Here is a 22,480-nt window from a genome sequence, read left to right as displayed (position 1 = left end):
TGTGACTCGCGTCTTTTTATTTGACTTTTGAAATGGCCAGCTGAGCCGGCTCAGAAACGAAAGAAAAATACTGACCTGAACTTTGACACTGATGTTGGGTGAACGTGTACAGAGTTGATAAAGGAGAGTTTGCTGCGAAATATTATCTTTGGCATTTAATATAAGTCAATATTTGTACACTATATTTGTGATTTATGATTCAATTTATTCCTTTTATGTGGACGAGGTGGGACACAGGTGCTTTCTTGATGGTGGTCAAATTTTGAGAGTAAAAAGAGCAACTAAACCGTTACAATGCTTGACTAATAACATGTAATCGTTTTTCGTCTCTGCAGATAATTAATGACGGGTCCATATAAAGCCAGAGGTTTATCAACTTTGGAACACGACAAATCGCCCTGAAGTTACGGTGAATTGATGTAATCACCCCTTTGCAAACAGACTGCAGACCAGCTTTCGTCGCAATAACAAATATCAACTCTACGGGTTTACAACGACAGAGGTTATTTATTGATGGGCGTCACAATTATTTCATGGGGAGGTCGAGATAAATGCAGCCTTCCTGCCACTGTCTGTCATATCCCTCATAGTGCAGCCACCATGGTCAGTCAGTCAAGGATCAGTAAGGAGTCACCTGAAAGATGTTATGCCTCAGTCCTTCATTGTGATTGATCTTGAGGGTCCTTCATGGTCACTATGCTATCTGTCGTACACTGATCGTCTCTGTCTTCTTACAAGAGGAGATCCACTGACTTATTTGCATAATTGTAGCCAGTTTACTGGAAATTAATGTATAACCATGATTCAAGATTGCAATCAATAGCTCAAGTGTTTCCTAGCAACCAATCTAAAATAGTTCTACTTATCTCTGGATGTCTGTCGCGGACCACTACCATTCACATGTACCCCACCTGGGTATGGGTTGTCCGCATTACCTCAGTTGACCTTCCTGGTCGATCTAGAATTAGTCGCACTGTTTCTGTGATCGCTGCAATCCACTGGTTTCGGACATTTAACGTCAGCAGAAGTACACATATGAGGAAATGACTATGTCGGAAATTTACCCAAGACGTCGTCGTATACCCCTTCTTTTACTGATCTCGACGGTAAGTGTTAGTGCCAACATCGATGACCTATAATAACTGAGTATTTGTCATATCAACTTTGATAGACTGCAACTCGGTGGCGTTCCCAAACGTTACACAAATACGGGGTATCTTCTGGCATTCTTGCTAGGATTTTAGTAACAAAGACAATTGAAGGTAACAAGCTGACGAAACAAGCTATAAATGTCCGTGAATTACTGCAGTGGAAGTTACAATGCAAAGAAATGACGATTTTTGTCTATTGATATGACTAGTTAAAATAGGATTTTGAGTTTTAAGCTCAACAACTAGACTCCTAAACAATGACTGTGAACAAACAGCTTTTGAAATGACCTTTAGACTTAATTTAGCATCATACAGTGTCATTTTCACTGAAATAAATTGCTGTATTTGTTATTTTGAAGCCCATTTCTATTTATTAAGAATCTTTTACCCTTTCATTTTACTGTGTATGGATAAACTGTATTGTTTATCCAGCGAACTCGACGAACCAGTTCCCTCCTGTGTTCTGAATGTAAAACATGCCTCTGTTGGTTGAGAACGCAATTATTTATTTGTAAATAAATGGGACTCTCTGTTACCATGCTCTTCCAGACTTTTTTATATGGGACAACGTTGATCACGGCAGCTTCTATCGACGATGCAAACACAGCTGGAACGACTACAGCATATCTTCCTCCATTTATAGCATTGGATACTCTTCCAGCGCCAAGTAAGGAATTTTAACGTATTTTCTAATTTGCAAATATTTGTGAAAAATTTACTTGTTCCTTAAAATAATACTTCATCTATGAGACTTTAACTGGAAGAAGTGCATTGATTGCACACCCTATAATAACAAATTTCTTTCATACAGAAAAATTTTGGATTAAAAGTTCTGAAGGGTTAATAATTCGTTGGTGTATATCAATGCACAACGGGTGAAGTCAGGAACGGTCTTTGTTAGGTGAGGGTGGTAGACGTTTTTATTTAACATATCAGATCACGCAGACTCTGAGGTGAACGGACGGTCAATATTCTTATCGGACTTGATGTGATAAAGCTCTAAAATTATATGAGGCACGTCTGATATTTTATCACTGAGATATCGACATTAACAAAGTTTGTAGGCTATGCTATTTTGTCAACGATGACTGCATCATGATGGGATAAGCTTAATATGTTGCTCTTGCAATGGCAGGGTTAGAATGGCAGTAGGGTTACATGGTTTGACCTTTGATATGTTTTGATAACTGTACAATTCGTATCATGTGTCGCGAGCACAACACACCTGTTATCACTACAGTACAGCGCCACATCATATTGGACTGAGTCACATCCTGAATCGAGAACCATTTTGTACTAATTAATGGCCGATATGTGAACCCCAGTTCTAACAATTATAAAGTCAAATACTTTCTTCAAATTGAGAATGAACAAAATGACGACATATAAAACATGCTAAGATTGTAAAGTGCAGGATATAGGCCACTTATTTTATATATGCCGATGAGTAACACCAATGAATTTGAGTTTCCCTGCTTATGATGACATTATATTCCCTCTCTCCGGTCATGACGACATTCATGTCGGAAAAGTCTCATATGGCAGCACAGTTGACTAAATACAAGATAAAACTAGTCATAGACCCTCGATTGTATCAAATGGTTGGCGAACATTGCATAAATATCATAAATGACATAAAAACGCGCATATTGCCGAACTGTTTTTCTCTGGTAATCATCAAACATTTGGGGAAGTAAATAGCTATAAATGAATGGACAAATTTGAAATAAGCGCCAAATTTAATTATTTTGCTTCCTTAATAAGGTAACAGAGAGTAACAGTTTAAGCAAGAATTCTTGAACAACATGCTGTTTTCCAGAGGTTTTTCACTGAAAACACACATTTGTTGCAGACATAAACAGTTGTATAAATATCATAATGTTTTGCACATAACATCTTCAGAGTTATTTGCAGACATGATACGATTGAAATTTAGCGTCTCAGTCGCATATTTACAGAAGTTTGTTTTCAAAGTTCTTTTCAGGGGTTCAGGGGATTGGCGTTAACTTTGTAGCAATCCATTCAAGCCAATAGAAAATAAGAATGTGTAATATTCGAGACTTCCTAAGTTCCTGTGATTCTTCATGACGCTAAACTTTACAATGGTCTAAAATGTTAACGAATCCGTATTTTATTATTTGGCAATGATGTACGTGTCGGCATGACGATTAAGATCGGGTGTTCCCCTTTGATTTCCATGGCGGCAACTATCCATCTGCACTCCCAACACACGTGTGATTGGAGTCGAACAGTCAAAATACGAAAACAATATAATGTTAGACAAAGTAAATTCTTAGAAATTGTTCGTGTATAAAAATTATAAAATAAATTAAAGTAAAATGTACAAAAAGGAAAATAAACAATACAACCAGATGCCTAACTCTTTGGGAAGCTATTTAAAAAAGCAATACCCCTGTTGGTCATCACTTCCCTAAATCACACATCATCGGAATTTTTTTCGCCGAAGGCAATAAATTATAAGTGTTTCTGAAAGTCGCGAGTACAAGAATAGCTGAAATATGCAAAATGTATCTGTATTGATAATATCACATATCCTTTCTATATTCAGAAGGGAAAGTATGAAACTCAATAATAATATTCATTTCAAATTTAAGTATTCCTGCGTTCTCAACTGTTCGTGTCGGGACCACTCCATTTTGCATTTTGAAAGGTACATCAAAGGTGATATGATAATAACCACGGAATTTTTTACATCGGATGCTTTGCCTAAACGTACTCGAAAGTAGATAATTTGAGAGTTTTTACTCGTAATTGTTATTAAGAATTTTAACCCATAAGCAAGAATTTGTATGTGGATCAGTGAACAATATTTATTATCCACAAGTCTAATCAGACTTGATTACTTTTTAAAAATGATTTAGAAACCAAAAGGTGACGTAAGAATGAAAGCGAACATTAATATCCTCTATAACAGGACCTCACTGTCCTTATTGGGCCTTTTAATCGACCTATCACATGAGACTGGCTCTTTACTACCATTGGCCTTCGCAAACCATCCACTATCAGGTGCCACATCAACTTGACAAAGTTACGCCTCGGGCACTAATACTAAGACTCAGATGTTCACGTTGTTCAGTTTGCATCGTCAAATATCCTATGCGTAGATAACTTCAAAGTTACACTAAAACCTCGTCGACAGAAACTTAAATATATCTGGATTTTTACATCAAGTAAAAGTGGCTAGGCTGTAATTATGACCACAGAGTCGAATACACGTCATGACTTAGGAACTTGCTCACTATTTGTCGAATGCTCAGGAGTGTTTGTATTCCGTATCACAGAACATACAACACAAGTTACCGGATTTATTCGACCGATTGGTTGATATATCCGTTTGTAATTTATCGCTTGACCTGGTACGAAGGTCGGGTAGAGCCACAGAGTACGTGACTAGACTCTAAATATAAATGCATGTTGGTTTTAAGTGTTTACTTTTGGCAGTGCAAAGGTGTTCTTGCAGCTAATCAGATCATCGAGAAAATAGATCGATAGACAACCCCTTATCATCTACATAGTTCGCTGGGAAACGTTTTAAGCGAAAAGTCTACTAAATATTAGCTGCGTACACCCTTTTAGCGCCGCTGTGGATTTACCTGATTATACAATTGATGTGAAGGAATTTTCTGCACAAATCGTTAGACAGGCCCGTCGTCCCAAATTTCCGTTCTCAGTTCATAATTACATTGTCTTGGATGACGACTGTTCACTCCTCAATCTCTTCTTTGCATTCTGCGTGACAAATAGGCAGAAGAGAAGTTGTACATCGGCCACGTAGATTGGCCCTCTTCATCAGAAAATTTAATGTTTCCTTATCGCCATCGCCTAGTTTGTCCGTCGTTAAATTATAAAGTTTGTAGTAATTTTGTAGTCTCAAATTATAAAGTTTGTAGTCTCAAGAACAGAGCTACTATTACTACGGGAACAGTACAAATAGAAGGTATGGAGAGAGAGAGAGAGAGAGAGAGAGAGAGAGGGTCTATTTCCCCGTCACCTGACGTATTTTGGCTAATCGCAGGAAGGAATGGGCATGTTGCGTGTCATAATTAAATGATAACACACGCTTGCAAGGGCACGATATGTTGCCCGCCCAAGGGATGGTGCTCATGGCGGTTATAGTTTTTGACGGTATAAGGCTGCGTTCACAAATAACGATTAGAGGGAGGAGCTGGAGGGATCGCGGTTGAAATCCTATTTTTTTCAGATCTCCCCAAATACCCTTGAAAAATTTTCAAATCCCCTCTACTCTATATAATCAAAATGTTTCAATCCCCCCCCCCCGCCAACTATCACAAGCCCGTATATCGGTAAAGGATGTGCACGCAGAAAAATAAACATGTATCGCGCCCTTCCGCTCGCACATGTTCTACAGTCTACCTGTTATAAGTAGTTTGTAAAGTCATGTTCCAAAGGCAAGTTCTTAATTGATTCATTTTTAAACGGATAAGAGAACTTTTTGGATATCAGTAAGTCTAAGCCAACTTGAGTTAATCCGACTCTGGCCAGGTCAATTGCTCCTGTCGAAGAGCACACAAAATGACGATCATGAGAGAGTGGGCAAATCGTGAATTCTGGCTAATTGCCATATTGTAAAAATACTGAGCACAGTGACCTACCAAAAAATTGTTTCAAAAGTACAAGACATATATGAATAAGTTGCTACTAAAAATTGACAATACTTGAAGTTTAAAATATTCCATTAAATGAATGTTTTCATCTCTGAAATTTTGGATGTAATAATGGCAAATTAGGTTGTAAATAAATAATTCTATTTAGTCACATATTTTTTCATTTAGTCTTTACTGTTCAAAGTTATGCTTTTGAATATATTTTATGATGAGAATATGAAAATTTAGAAAATCAAGTATGGTGACCCTATCTTTTCTCTTTACTATTTGATTATTCTCATATGTCAGAAGTTCTGACAACTTTTAAAGTCTCCTGGTCTTCCATGTGTTGCTCTCTGGCCTGATCTTGTGTACAAGTATGTTTCACTGTCATGAGCGTCATTTGACCCAAACTCTTCTTCAACTACCATGTACATCAGAGTCAGAGCTATCTCTATCACTGCTCAGGTATGCAGTGACAGTGACACTGCAGTAGCAGGGCAGTGCCTGATAGTGACACTGCCGTAGGCAGTAGCTGTATTAACTTTGATAATTTTGACAATTTTTTTGTCCAGTTTATACAACTGTGTTCTTGTTCTACTCCCTACGTCATTTTGAACTGTCCAGTATTCAGCTTGCTATCACAGCCTGTGTTTGTGTACCATGCATTTGTATCACTGACAATTAACTGTCAGTCTTGACTTAAATTCAATTCTAACCTAATACATACAAGAGGATACTGTAGGGAAACAGCAAGAAACTGTAGTTCATATATTTCACAGAAATGTTGCAAAAAATCATCAAAAGTTGCAGCTTCTGCCCTATTACTAGGCTCAAGTTTGCTATTTTCACTACATATCATACATGTTATTAAGATTTTTCAAGATAAAAGTCATGAAATGTGACAAAATGGTTCTAGATATTGTTAAACTATTATAAACAATATGACAATTGGATGACATAAATAGGTATTCATTTTTCATTGAATTGCCTACAAAAACTTGTAATTGGAAAATGTAAAACGTAAAACCAACAAAATATTTTAGCTCCCCCTATAGGCAGAGAAAAATTTTCAAGTCCCCTCTCTACTACCCAAAATATTTTCGAATTCCTCTGAATTCTTCCAGCCACCCCTAACCATTTTATTGTGAACGCAGCCTAATATACCGTCATGAGCACTATCTCACCTGTACCGTTATGTATACTAGGGGGCGTTGCCGTGAGGCCCAGCCATGGTTCCGTCGCCACAAACAAGTTCCAGTTGCAAATTATCACTCGTCAGTTGCAGCACTTTCGCTCTTATCTATATTTTAATTATGAAATATAAAATTTTTTAATTTTGACTTTCACTTCCTTGTTTGTTAACCCTTGCACCATGACCCCCTGGTACTCTATGACGTCATCGGACATTTATGTCCGAGCCGGGTTCAAAGTATCTGTGTGTGATTTACTGCTGCTGAAAGTAGTTAGGTAACATTGACTGTAGTGTTCGAAACTAATGACTGGTGGCATGACAAACAAGATATTTCACCATCTTTTGGAATACTATAGTCATCAGTGTTTTTTTCTGCTGTTTATAATTATGGGAAGACTTATTTAGAAGACACCAAAACCTAGCTCCCGACGCACAAAGTAACCTCTCGCATTGTTCTTCCTAGTTTTCGCCCTTCTTGTTTTTGTTCGTTTTTGGGTTAAGTTTTGACTCTAAAGCGACAGAATCTAGGTTTCACAAAAAATGAGTGCATATTTTGGTTAGTGAGAGTTTAGACGCCTAATCATTCAAAGTTGGATTGATCGAATGACCTTGTCTAACTATTGTTGAAATTTGAAAAACTATCCGTCTCAAAAGTACAGGGAAATAAAATTTAAATTTAGAACAGTGTGAATAAGATTATTCCCTGGAACCGTAAATCAACTGGAAAATTACTGGACCAGCGCTATCATTTGACTTAATCCAAGCCAGATCACAAATGATGAAAACTTTCTAATTGTACGGTAATATTAACTATAGCAATCACAAACGCCAAGAGTCAATAAAATAATTCTATCTGGTATTCACATCAGTTATGTATTACTCAGTATACATTGAGATCAAAATACGTGACATTTCTGCGCGAGGTGGGATAACATGTTTTCTTTGCTTGTACCAGAGGCTCAGAGGTAAAGTGGCAAATATGTGTTCTCCAAATTTTGAGACAGCAGATTTGTCATTTTACCTCTAACCTATGTGTACATATATAGGCGTCTACATCATGATAACTCACGTTAGCAAGGGCAAGATCACGATTGCTTGCCCACCAAAGGGATGATGCCAACACGAGGGCAGGCAGTAAATCTTGGTCTTGCTATACTACTGATCTCGTAATTGACTAAAACTCCGCCACGTGATATTCCAAAACAGTGATAAGCATGGTTCGATTTGCTATTGCCTCGACTCTCACCCGCTAGTCGTTCGAAGTCTAGTTCGAAGTGCACACACGCATTGTCGTGTACAGGCGTCAGGAACTCTTGCACGAGATATTTAAAATCGTCATTCGAAACTTTGCGCGTCATTTCCCAACCTGTTGTTCAGTATGCGCACAGTACAAGTACTGGATGTTGCGATAATTTTAAATGTTCGGTGTAATAAAATTAATAACACATGAAGATAGAGAAATATCACAATAGGGCCGTTCACAGTTTACGTCACTGTTCTCTTATTAATATGCAAAAATAAATATTTGTCCGCATTTTTAGATTACGCTTTTGAAAATTACGCATGCAAGAACGACGAAAATACATCTTAGTCGGCGACTGCTAGTGTAACAATGAATACTAAAAACATATTCACGACTCACAGTACAAGCTGCAAAAATAGCCATGCATGCAACATTGATAAAATTTGTCCGCATTTCAAGCTGCGTGTCCGATGTTGCGCGCGTACAGCTATATTTAGTAACAAACCTGTACCGTGAACAGCGCTATTTGTGGCCTGCCCTCGGGCTGGTGCTCCTGGACGAAATATTGATGATACCCTCGCCTGTGGCTCGGGCGTCATCAATATTTCGGTCAGGATAACCACCCTTTGCCAGGCCACCAATCGTGACATTGCCTATACTGTCACGTGTTATTATTTATTATTCTTTTTACGACACCGAACTGACACTTTTGTTTTCGAAACGGTGCGCAGAATGTAGTCGAGTCTTGCGCAGTGCAACATTCAATTTCTTGCTCCATCTCAATGCTACACACAAAGTTGAAGGTCAACTTTAAAAATGTCTAAAAGCGAGACAGTGTTTCGTTAAAGCTTTCCTCGTATAATGGACTAAATGTCGTTGATTCAAGTCATGAAAAATTCATGTACCATTTCGAAACTATTGCTGTGCAGAAAATACCCAGCGAATGTACGCGAATGTGTGGTACACGCAGAAACGAGGCGCTATATTCCAGAATGTGGCAACGGGGTATATCAGTGCACGCGAAAGTACTATATCACCTATAGGCAATGATTTACAACTTTTTTACATCACATGTATTATTTAATTACTGTGATTGGCTGAACCTCGCTCATACGACATAGAACAAAAAGCGATAAAACATAGCGTAGGTCACATAGCCCTGTCGCGTGCACTGATATAGCCCACTACCACGTCCTCAGATACCGCGCGTCGTTTCGAGCGTACGACATCATCACGGACATCCGCTTGGTATTTTCTGTAGAGCAATGGCTTGTGTGGTTTTGTTTGGTGTATCCACTGCAGTTTCTTGTTCTGAAGCGCGATGAAAAGCCAGCACAGCCATATGTGTATAGTCAGCATTGTTATTGTTTAAAATTGAATTCAAGTCCGGACCTGAATTCATTTGTCATCAATAACAGTGATTACGGCCTTTAAACATGCATATACAGAGTATTTGCCGAACAGAATTGCGCTATTATAGCATGTGTGGGAGTAGAACAAAAAACTGCATTCGATACATAGAAAAACATACTTGATTGGCTAAAAGGTATACCTAATGTCCCTTTTATACAAATATGTTAAATTGTGTCCAGTTTTTCTGACAACAGCCCGTGTATTATGATTTGATATTTTTGGACGATGCACTATATCAGCCACATTTTGCCTTCCTGTATGGGGCAAGTCAGAAGGCTGACTTGAACGCATTGTGAGTTTGTTAGGGAGCATTTGAAAACATCTGAGAACATTTGTGGAATCTCCCCTCACTCAAGAGAGATGTTTGTGAGAGCAGCATTACAGTACTTTGATCTTTGATTACTCTACGAACGTTTGACATGCTGAAATTCTCTTGTTTCAGACCAACGTCAGGAATACATTAGAACGATGTTCAAGAGCTCAGTATGAATAGTGGTTACAAAACCGATTCAATAAGAACATAGAGGTAGCACGCAGATTTCTTCCATAAGAGGATAGATCCTGTGATGATATTTCTGTTGTCACTATAGTTATCATAACGGACTAGAAATGCGCGGATTTAAAACGTCAAAGGGTGCAAATTTCTCGATAAATGTCGAAATGATAGAAAATCGATTAATATCAACAAGGCAGAATTATAGAAACATAACCTTGTTCTGCCTCCCTCACAAAGCTGGTACTCCAGCAGTAGTCAAGGTCCCACAAATATAGTATTACACAGTACTGAAAAAGTTAATCAGATGTGTTAAATTTTCACAAATTTCAAGACGCAATAAACAGTAAATCGGGTTAACACTTCAATAAAAAAATAATAATCGAGCCAACATCACAAAACGAGAGGTGATAAAAAGTCCGTCAGAAATACACTTCGTAGATCTAATACGTATTCATGAAATTTTCACTAAAAAACCCGTAACAATGTCAATTGAACATTGCTTAAGAAGTTCATGGCTAGGAAACGTTGTCACCCACTAACAACCCACCCCCTGAGTATGTGTGGGGATTGCATGATGCTTTTCATTTCTGCATTATTAAGCGCCATTTAATTGGGTTTTTTGGTGCTCGAAGTTTTGTTTGTCCCTGTCACTTTTACCTGGACGATTGGAAGTGTGGCAGGAAGTGCATCTTGTTGATTGTTGTGGTTTGTCGTCTGCTTGACTGCGTTTTGACGACTTTTTCTGTCACGGAACCCGAACTTACCAAAGCTGCCATTGTTCTCAGGTATTGCCGTGAATTTGTACTCACATTCCAAAACACCATACCAGACTCTAATGTGAATATTGACTTCAACCCATCTTCAGCACCAGTCCAAACAATGGCGATATATCATGTCAAAATGAGAAAAGTAGGAAGAAGAGAGGATCAAGAGGAAGGATCAGAGCAAGACTCCGAAAACGTGGTAGCAGATATCCACTTCCTACACCATCATGTTTTCCAATGTAAGATCACTTCAAAATAAGATGGATGAGCTAACGGCCCTGGCAAGATTCGACGGGGATTTCGTCGTTGTAATCTACTGTGTTTTTCAGAAACGTGGCTCACAGAGGAAGCTGACAAATTTCTTTGCCCGGCTATTCTCTTGTTCGTGCAGACAGAGACCCAAACAAAGCAAAAAAGCGGTGCGGTGGAGGATTGTGTGCTTTTGCTAGCAACAGGTGGGCTACCCAGTTCAATATTTACGAACAAGTATGCACCCACGACTACGAGCTGTTGTCGGTGTCATTTCGACTTTTTTACTTGCCCCGGGAGTTTAGTAAATTAATTGTTATCATGGTTTATGTACTAGGACCCAACTTCAAGATAGCTGGAGAGGAGATTTCCGAAGTCTGTAGCGAAGTACTTATGCGTATCCCTGACAATCCTGTCTTTATAGTAGGTGATTTGAATCGATGTGACATGACTTCTCATCTCCCTAATTTATATCAGTAGGTCACAGTTCCACACGTCTTGGCAGAACTATATGTGTTATGAAAATATTCCCGATGTATATCGCTCCATTGGCAGACCAGCTCTCGGGCGTTCAGATCATAATGTGGTACATCTTCCACCGAAATATCGTCAAAAGCTGAAAACTGAAATACCACAAGTCAAACCATACAGGTTTGGTCTCCGGGGAGTATTAGCGATCTGCAAACTGTGTTTGAAATAACATACTGGGACATTTTAAAACATCTTGCATTGAACCCCAAGAATTTGTTGATATACTGTTTCCTGTTACATGAAGTTTTGCGAAAACATTGTGGTAAAAACCAAATCAGTACGTGTATTCCCGAATAACAAGCCTTGGGTAACAAAAGAAATGAAAATGTTTCTAAATGAAAAGAAATTAGCATTTCTGCAAGGCGACAGAAGTAAATATAAGGAAAAAGAAAAGGGATTTAGACAGGCAGGCTAGAATTGCGAAATATAAGTACAGACTGAAAGTTGAAGAGAAATCAAAAACAAATAATTGTAAAGCTGCATGGGATGGGTTGAATGTTATGAAGGGTAAAAAACAAACACTAGCCTAAATTCATTCTCTCGTGATCTACTTGTCTTCCCCGATGAATTAAACACATTTTATGCTCGTTTTGATGTAAGAGATTTCACCAATGAATGTGTAACATTATGTCAGAGTTTGAAGCCTGTCTCTGATCAGATTGAGGTCTCCCAAAGCGATGTTGAAGAGAGCTTTTTAAAATCAAACAGTAACAAAGCAGCAGGTCTCGACAAAATTACAGGAAGGGTTTTGAAATATTGTGCCAAACAACTCGGTCCTAATTTTACTTACATTTTCCAGATGTTATTAAATCTTCATGTTGTCTTCCGTACATGGAAGACATCTACAATTATTCCAGTTCCATAGAAATCCAACCCAAAGCAGCTGAATGACTATCGTCCCATTGCCTTAACATCAATTCTGTGCAAGTGTATGGAAGGTATTGTGCGGAAGCATTTGCTTTGTAATGTGGCTGAAAGTTAGATCCGTTTCAGTTTGAGTACAAAGCTAATAGAGGGGTGAAGACGCATCTATCACTCTATTTAATTACTTTCTCAACATTAAGAATCTGCAAATGCATACATTCGTATTCTTTTTATAGACTTTTCAAGCGCTTTCAACACCATTGAACCATATGTTCTCCTTAGACGTCTTATCAATATGAATATCAATGCCAACATAGTTCTCTGGATCAGTGATTTTCTTAGAGAAAGACCACAACGAGTATTGTGTAAATGGCTACATGTCAGAGTAAATTTACTGAATGTTGGTGCTCCACCAGGTTGTGTATTATCACCTACTCTATCTTCTATTTACACAGATCATATGAGGTGCGATACTGCAGTATCTTGTTTGTTTAAATTTGCTGATGACATGGCTTTAGTTGAGTTACTTAAAAAGGAAGATTCTCTTGCTGAATATTTCCGTAATGTTGAAATTTTAAAGAACTAGTGCATAGATAGCTTTTTAGATATGGATATTGGTAAAAAAAGAGCTAGTAATTGGTCGTAAAGTTTGCCCGGATTTTTCTCCTGTCACAACGATGAATCTGTTGAAGTCGTTTCATGTTTCAAATACTTAGGTTCATTTGGAAATGAAAAAAACTCACATTTGATAAAAATACTGGTTATATAGCGAAAAAGTCCCATTAAAGATTATACCTTCTCAAGCAATTCAAATCGTTCAATGTGAGTCAAAATATCTTACAAATGGTGTACAGATCCTTCATTGAGAGTGTTTTAACCTATATTATATCATACCAGTATATTAATGGTGCAAATACTGCGATCCGATTGGTCGAGACGCGAAAAGAACCGTGGTATATTGTCGATATACCACGGCTGGCATAAGCTATCGCTCATGCATATATGTCGTGAACTGGTCAAAATCTCGTGGTATACCGTCGCTGGGTGTGCTTTATTGCTTAAATGTCATTTTGTGGTATGGTAATTTGACTGTCAGAAACAGAAGTAAGCTTTCTCCTATTGTTAGGATGGCAGAAAAAATTATGGCTGTCATCAAAATTCCCTTGTAAACCTTAACATCTGGCAGTTAAAAAGGAAAGTGCACAACATTGTCAATGATTTCGACCACCCTCTCTCATGGTTACTTCCAGAAGCTTCCGTGATGGAGACATTTTCGGGTCGCCAGTGCAAAGATAAACCTCATCAAAAAGTCATTTCTTCCATCAGCAGTTTCAATTTTAAACCGAAACTCGATGTAGCTGTTTTATAGCCAGTATTTTTTACCAAATGTGATTTTTCATTTAGAAATGATTCTAAGGCCCAACTTTCGTTTGTGTTTCAATTTTTGTATCTATGTCGCTACTTCGTCTGTGTTTTTAACCATTTCAGAGTGTAATAGCGTCCCGTTTTATAGAATGCTCTTGCCAGCATTCCAGCTTTTGGCCATACAAATTTTGACGTGGGCACTATACGGTCTAGGCCCCGAGAACCGTATAGTGCCCACGTCTATGAATATTCAGCGTGAACGAGGGCGATAAAACTACAAAGACTGCTTCGGATAAGGCTGACAGGAACGCAAACAAATTATCCCCACTCAATCCCAAATTCTACACTTGGCTCTTCTAAGTATTTCTCTGCACTACCACCTAGCCAGTCCACAATGACTGGATTGTCGGTAGTTGAGAACGGCGACACCAAACGATGTGAGTTGAAACATAGACCCTCGAGAAAAACTATAGTTGAAACGGATACTAGCAAACTATTAAAAGTGCATTTTATGTTAAAATACCAAAGTCACCATTTTTGGTCGAAAATGAAAAGAAATGCGCTGCGACACACGATAATTTCGAGTATTTAAGCTCCACAGTCCCTCAAACGACAGCCATACATGAACGCGCTCGTTAATGTCCGTAAGCTCCGAGTGCTACGCTTGCGATCGTGTCGATCGGTACGACGGTATGACATGTATCAATGGTCCAGTTCAAGTGACTTGAATGACTACAAAACTGATGTTTTCTCCGTTGTTATGGACAAGGGTCCGGCATTCGCAGGTGCGGAACATTTCGGCCAATGGGACATAACAATAAAACAAAAACTGACCAACTTCGCCTGTTTGTAAGCACTAGCGTTCCCGGGGACAAGGATTCGCTCAGCCCGTACCCGGGCCCGTACCTCGATCCCTGCTTTGTACTTAGCTGGCGGTTAACTGTTTTTATCTTTTATCTAATGTAAGCCTAGTATATCCATGTGAGATATATATGTGGTCCAATTTTGATATACTGTAGTCTAATTTTGATATGCTGACTTATTCACTACATTAAATCATAGACAAACAGAAAAAAATGCTCACATGCCGGCTAGCCCGTGTAACGCCGGGAACACACGGAGGCTGTACGCAACTTACTGCTAACATTGCCGGCCAACTTCAAGAATCATGTCTCAATTTTTTCCTTTCTCCTCCAATAAACCCGAGGCAATTTTACTGACAGTAATACGCTATTAATAACCAGTCTTGTTATGAGGAACTGTGTATACACTAAAGTTTTCGATTTCATAAACCAGAATTCAGATCTCTCTGTTCAAGTGACGAAGTTTCTCTTAAAACTCAACCAACAAGACTCAAATTATGATGATCGTTCTTTCTCATATGTCGCCGTAGCAGCAGCCATAGCTAGCTCTCGTGCGTTTGCGACGGAAATATTCTTGTTTTCCGTTGCACGACTCGGAGTTTCCCTTTGCAATCCACATTCGTCCGAGAAAAACGAGAGCTACGACTGCACAGATGAATGCCGCTGCTTCCTTATGGAATAGACTTTCTAGTCATATTCGTTCAGCATCAAAGACCTGCTTCTTTGAGAAAGCATAGTCATGCAACACTGTGTAAAACGACAGTGAAAATTTTCTTTACGCTTTGTCTAGAAAACTTAGAAATAGCGTTTAGGACCCGATAAACAAAATGTTACACTTGGTGGGGGTGTTCGTGATAAGTGGAACGGCGTTTCTGTCCTATCACTGGCCATGCTTGGTTTAGGCGTCAAATTTAAAATTCACTGTTATCAGTCAGTACATATTGACACACACACCCACTAACTCATTAAACTGGCAAACGCTTTCGCAGAAATTTGTATGGCAAAAAGCTGTCATAGTTGTACTTTTTTAATCTGTATATGATGAGCCTGAAGGCAAATTTCTACAATTTTGTGGATAATAAAGTAATTGAATTGAATTGAATTGAATAGAAATCAACCAAAACCATTCCTAACTCGCTTATGATAGTCGCTTATATTTCTTCTTACTCTTAGAAATATAAAACGAGTGAACCGGCTTTCTCTGTCATATATCGCCAACCTTGTATATTTTTCTGAACTTTTTACTAATATTCAGTGACCTCGAAACTTTTATAAAACATTACCAATTAGGAAATGTAGTACCCACAGGATAAAATATTATGCATGATATTGTGAATGCAATTTAGTTCGTTGTTAGAGATCCTTTAATGCTCGAGAAAGCTTTCTAGAAATACTCGATGAGAATCATCACTTTGATTCATTCTAGAAGACGTGTCCTTAAGGCTCCAAGACAAGAAATTGACCTCTTTAATCTAACAATTCTCTGGTGCTTTATAAGCTCAGAACCCCCGTACATTATGCATTTTCTGAAAGCCTAGATATAGGGGAACATTTTGGTAACCACAGTGTCACCATTGTTTACATAGCTATCACGTGACAGGTAATTTGCATAACCTTTCAAAAATCGGTTTTCCCTATGTTTTGTCTCAATACTTCAAAATATCTTACTTAAACTTGCTGGAATGCAAGCTGTTACAAGGCTCTTTAAAAGTGTGTCTCAGATTTTTTATATCTTGCTTAGTTTTTATTTGAGCACAATTTTTAAGAAATCAACTAGGGTTAAATTCACCCCTCTGGAAGTTTTTCTGGCATAAAAATTGTTGAAGTAAGTTTAAAAAAATTCCTTAAAAAGATCCTTGGAAAAGTTTGCATTCATACAAATTCCAGCCACATATCTCAAAGCAGCTTATGTATCTAATCGCAAGACAAAGTATAAGGTAAAGCAATTCTTACTACACAATAACTTCTTGATACTTCTATTTATCTCAATTGATATGCAAATTTTATATACTGCTGCAATAAATTCCTTCACTCCAAAATTAACTTTGTAATGCATATCATTTCATACCTGTGTATCTAATCGCAAGACAAAACATTGCATGATTAAGTTTAGGCAAATCTTACTATACAAAGAACATCTCCTGATCAAGTATGCAGCTATTCATGACCTGAATCTTGACCTAACTACTATACTATTACTATTAAAAACTCTCATTGTGTACATATTGTCCGATGTAGATTTGCAAAATCTTTCTGTTCTCGCATCATTAACTCTTTTCGATTTTAATTATCACACTCCTTTAAGCAGTAGTATTATCTGCAGAACACAATGGCAAGGTTTTATCTAACATCCTGCAATACAGATGACTCTTAATGTCTTTCTCTTTGTCTTTTGGCAAATGTACCCAGGGACAGTTAAGGTCTGTGTTGGCGCCAGATTGTCTCATCAGAAAATTTACCAAGCAGATTACAATTTCAATGGAAACAAAGGGCTATCACACCTCCATAATCCTCTTATAGACTAGAACAAAGCCGATCTCGGGGATCGCCAATTGTCTACAAAGCTATAGCTGCGACTAAATTTAAAACGTGTTGTGAAATTAAGTTTTAGATTATCGCTTTAAAGTGAAAATCACGGCTAGCCATTTTAAACTAATATATCGGGTAATAAGAGATGCGCTCCCTTTTATCTACAAAGTGCGCGTTTCTATGAAGGAATGATTTAGAGTTTTCTTATGGAAAATACTCATTTTTACTTGAATTCGAGGGAGAGTTTACTATAAGGTATATCTGTACTGTGAAAACAAATACATTTTTAAATCCCCCTCCCTAATGATTAACAGTATTATTTTTCTCACCTAAAGCTAATGTGAGCATTGAGTGGTATGACACTATGTCAATGAACGTAAGCTGGGATCACAACGACAACGCCGACACTGATCACTACATAATCACGGCTACCTGTAACATTCCGTCCGAATCTCAATGTGATGACGGTGATGAAACAGTGGAGAACACGCAACGCGAGGGAACAGTAGCGGACTTAACCCTGGAGCAGAATACATTATTATAGTGACAGCGTACCACACAAACGGCATGGAAAGTCCTTCTGATGGTGTAGTACAGAGAACAAGTAAGCATTTAAACACTAAAATGTTAGTTACATATTTATAAAAACAACATTAAAGATATAAAATATGGAAGTTATCCAGCCTCTCCTATATCAGAATTGCTGAATTACACGTATTATGGGAAATGTAAATATAAATAAAAAAATTGAAATATGCGTGCTTACCAAAGGCTTTAAAATTCAATCGGAAATTTGTGAAACAGTTGGATCCGGTTTAGACGATACAAACAAATACACTTTATGGCACAATGACTTTAAGACCCTTGAATATATTTTAATGAAATACGAGATTTTAATTAAAAAAGACAAAATACAAAGCAAATATAAACAGAGTTGACTTGCTGTTTTAATATACTTCAAACGCAAGTCATATTGCCAATATCTGTGTCACTCGTTTTTTTTCATTTAGACCCGGTTTCACCAGTTGTGGCGATAGAAGACCATACAACAAACACCATCGATATCACGTGGACAATAGATGAGGATACAGTTTACGATAGCTTTGAAATATTTTACAAAGCCGATAGTGATGAAGATTACCAAACTGATACAATCGATGGCGAGGATCCCCATGAATATCAACTGAAAGATCTGACTCCAGGAGAAAAATACAAAATTGAAATGAAAACGCATAGCGGAGGGGAAACGAGTGACAGCAGTGAACCGAAACAGCAAAGAACAAGTACGTTTTGATCATAAACCATTTGATTCCATGAAATATTAACAGGAATATTTCAAGGTTTTTGTCTTTGTCATTGTGCACGATATATTTATCGTTAATTTTTTGTGAATTAGCTAATCCTTACGTATTTACAATGTAAGACTTTGTTGTGTTTACAATTTGTTCTATTGTATATTTTTCAAGTCTTACTTTTACTGATGCTACTAATGATTTGCGAAAAAAAAGATTTGTTATATTAAAGAAATAAAGGAAGGCGCGTTGACCATTAACGCTTATTTATGGGCAAGGGCGAGAGGAAAGCCAAAAATTAACTGCTTCGCCATTACTTTTTACTTTCTTCTATCCCGCCTTTTAATAAAAGTTCATGGTCAGCACTGAGTCTATTATTTCCATTATATTATTAACGAACCCCCCCCCCCCCCCCACAAAAACAGTCACAATTTACGAAAATTTTCACGCTAAATAAAACGGGGCCCAAGAACTTGTCAGTGAGTAGTGCGCGCTGTAAACATTATGCTAATCCGGAGCTTTTTTAAAAGTGTCTAAACTTTGCCCACAAGTGCTGTATTTCATTTTGTGATTGATTATGATCTTTGTTCATGATAAAATTAACGTTTTAGCTGTCAAGTTACGATATTTACGGTATTATTGATATCCACTGGCATGTAAACAAAACCATTACTGTGTGTAATTGTGGGCAATCACGTAGTTCAGCTCGAGCATTAAAATGCTACGGACAGGGTATGGTACTATTATGCATCTTATTTGCTGACTGCTTCGTTTTTTTTTAAACATCAGGCTCAGAAATTGTTTTTTGTTTTTAAATCGGCATACGCTTTCCTTATTTATGCGTTACATGTAAACTTGCGTATTTCCACAAAATTGAAAATATAGCGATTTAGTACTGCTCTGATGTACAAAGTGGCCTCTGTAGCAATTGTGTTCGATGTGTTTAATTTTAATAAGTAAAACCTTGTTCTGAATAGTTTGGAAATGTGCCTAATTGACACGTTAGAAATGAATTGTGCAGGAGTAATACCATATAACACGTTTTCTTGCTTCACTGATTAACTTCTTAAGGTATTTTGTCTTTTTCAGTTTTCCCATGTCAATTTGCGTGAAAATCAGGAATCGTGACAAAGAAAATGACCAAATATATATCGTTAATTCGTAAAGAGTGTTGACTAGCTGTGTATAAACATGCAACCTTATATTTCTAATATTCATGTCCTACGTTTTGGTTATAGAACCGGTTTCACCAGTTGTGGCGATAGAAGACCATACAACAAACACCATCGATATCACGTGGACAATAGATGAGGATACAGTTTACGATAGCTTTGAAATATTTTACAAAGCCGATAGTGATGAAGATTACCAAACTGATACAATCGATGGCGAGGATCCCCATGAATATCAACTGAAAGATCTGACTCCAGGAGAAAAATACAAATTGAAATGAAAACGCACAGCGGAGGACAAACGAGTGACAGCAGTGAACCGAAACAGCAAAGAACAAGTACGTTTTGATCATAAACCATTGATTCCATGAAATATTAACACGAATATTTCAAGGAGGTTTTTTCTTTGTCATTGTGCACGATATATTTATTGTTAAACTTTTGTGAATAAGCAAATCCTTACGTATTTACAATGTAAGACAAGACTTTGTTTGTTTATAATTGGTTCTGTTGTATACTTTTCAAGTTTAACTTTTACTGGTGCTACTAATGATTTGCGAAAAAAAAAGATTTGTTACCTTAAAGAAATAAAGGAAGGCGCGCTGACCATTAACGCTTATTTATGGGTAAGGGCGAGAGGAAAGCCAAAAAATTAACTGCTTCGCCCATTATTTTTCACTTTCTTCTATCCCGCCTTTTAACAACAGTTAATGGTCAGCACTGAGTCTATTATTTCCATTGTATTATCAACGAACCCCCCCCCCACAAAAAAAAACAACCAGTCACATTTTACGAAAATTTCCAACGCTATAGAGAGCGGGGCCCAAGAACTTGTCAGTGAGTAGTGCGCGCTGTAAACATTATGCTAATCCGGGATTTTTTAAAAAGTGTCCAATTTTGCCCACAAGTGCTGTATTTCATTTTGTGACTGATTATGATCTTTGTTCATGATAAAATTAACGTTTTAGCTGTCAAGTTACGATATTTACGGTATTATTGATATCCACTGGCATGTAAACAAAACCATTACTGTGTGTAATTGTGGGCAATCACGTAGTTCAGCTCGAGCAATTAAAATGCTACGGACAGGGTATGGTACTATTATGCATCTTATTTGCTGACTGCTTCGTTTTTTTTTAAACATCAGGCTCAGAAATTGTTTTTTGTTTTTTAAATCGGCATACGCTTTCCTTATTTATGCTTACATGTAAACTTGCGTATTTCCACAAAATTGAAAATATAGCGATTTAGTACTGCTCTGATGTACAAAGTGGCCTCTGTAGCAATTGTGTTCGATGTGTTTAATTTTAATAAGTAAAACCTTGTTCTGAATAGTTTGGAAATGTGCCTAATTGACACGTTAGAAATGAATTGTGCAGGAGTAATACCATATAACACGTTTTCTTGCTTCACTGATTAACTTCTTAAAGGTATTTTGTCTTTTTCAGTTTTCCATGTCAATTTGCGTGAAAATCAGGAATCGTGACAAAGAAAATGACCAAAATATATATCGTTAATTCGTAAAGAGTGTTGACTAGCTGTGTATAAATATGCAACCTTATATTTCTAATATTCATGTCCTACGTTTTGGTTATAGAACCGGTTTCACCAGTTGTGGCGATAGAAGACCATACAACAAACACCATCGATATCACGTGGACAATAGATGAGGATACAGTTTCGATAGCTTTGAAATATTTTACAAAGCCGATAGTGATGAAGATTACCAAACTGATACAATCGATGGCGAGGATCCCCACGAATATCAACTGAAAGATCTGACTCCAGGAGAAAAATACAAAATTGAAATGAAAACGCACAGCGGAGGACAAACGAGTGACAGCAGTGAACCGAAACAGCAAAGAACAAGTACGTTTTGATCATAAACCATTTGATTCCATGAAATATTAACACGAATATTTCAAGGAGGTTTTTTCTTTGTCATTGTGCACGATATTTATTGTTAAACTTTTGTGAATAAGCAAATCCTTACGTATTTACAATGTAAGACAAGACTTTGTTGTGTTTATAATTGGTTCTGTTGTATACTTTTCAAGTTTAACTTTTACTGGTGCTACCAATGATTTGCGAAAAAAAAGATTTGTTACATTAAAGAAATAAAGGAAGGCGCGCTGACCATTAACGCTTATTTATGGGTAAGGGCGAGAGGAAAGCCAAAAAATTAACTGCTTCGCCCATTATTTTTCACTTTCTTCTATCCCGCCTTTTAACAACAGTTAATGGTCAGCACTGAGTCTATTATTTCCATTGTATTATCAACGAACCCCCCCCCCACAAAAAAAAACAACCAGTCACTTTTACGAAAATTTCCAACGCTATAGAGAGCGGGGCCCAAGAACTTGTCAGTGAGTAGTGCGCGCTGTAAACATTATGCTAATCCGGGGATTTTTTAAAAAGTGTCCAAATTTTGCCCACAAGTGCTGTATTTCATTTTGTGACTGATTATGATCTTTGTTCATGTCAAAATTAACGTTTTAGCTGTCAAGTTACGATATTTACGGTATTATTGATATCCACTGGCATGTAAACAAAACCATTACTGTGTGTAATTGTGGGCAATCACGTAGTTCAGCTCGAGCAATTAAAATGCTACGGACAGGGTATGGTACTATTATGCATCTTATTTGCTGACTGCTTCGTTTTTTTTTAAACATCAGGCTCAGAAATGTTTTTGTTTTTTAAATCGGCATACGCTTTCCTTATTTAT

The 22,480-nt window shown here is 37.5% G+C and overlaps 1 protein-coding gene across 1 annotated transcript; it reads left to right on the top strand.

Moving 5' to 3' along the window:
• Positions 1 to 792: 792 nt before the first annotated feature.
• On the top strand, positions 793 to 21,624 carry LOC139147430 (tyrosine-protein phosphatase 10D-like). The gene is made up of 6 exons (XM_070718539.1): positions 793 to 1,106; positions 1,701 to 1,818; positions 17,624 to 17,892; positions 18,299 to 18,571; positions 19,819 to 20,090; positions 21,350 to 21,624. Exons 3-5 carry the CDS (start codon positions 17,856 to 17,858, stop codon positions 20,031 to 20,033), a joined length of 525 nt encoding a protein of 174 aa, XP_070574640.1. The 5' UTR covers positions 793 to 1,106; positions 1,701 to 1,818; positions 17,624 to 17,855; the 3' UTR covers positions 20,034 to 20,090; positions 21,350 to 21,624.
• The last annotated feature ends 856 nt before the right edge of the window (positions 21,625 to 22,480 follow it).

Source organism: Ptychodera flava, chromosome 2, assembly GCF_041260155.1.
Source record: "Ptychodera flava strain L36383 chromosome 2, AS_Pfla_20210202, whole genome shotgun sequence".
NCBI lineage: Eukaryota > Metazoa > Hemichordata > Enteropneusta > Ptychoderidae > Ptychodera > Ptychodera flava.
The sequence above is the reverse complement of the archived record's forward strand: the minus strand, read 5'-3'. Positions and strand labels throughout refer to the sequence as shown.

Excerpts from the sequence above, each read along its gene's own strand:
- LOC139147430 (XM_070718539.1), top strand. The coding sequence starts at position 17,856 with ATGGAAAGTCCTTCTGATGGTGTAGTACAGAGAACAA. Across the intron at positions 17,893-18,298 it reads TGGTGTAGTACAGAGAACAA|ACCCGGTTTCACCAGTTGTG; the intron begins GTAAGCATTTAA and ends TTTTTCATTTAG. Across the intron at positions 18,572-19,818 it reads ACCGAAACAGCAAAGAACAA|AACCGGTTTCACCAGTTGTG; the intron begins GTACGTTTTGAT and ends TTTTGGTTATAG.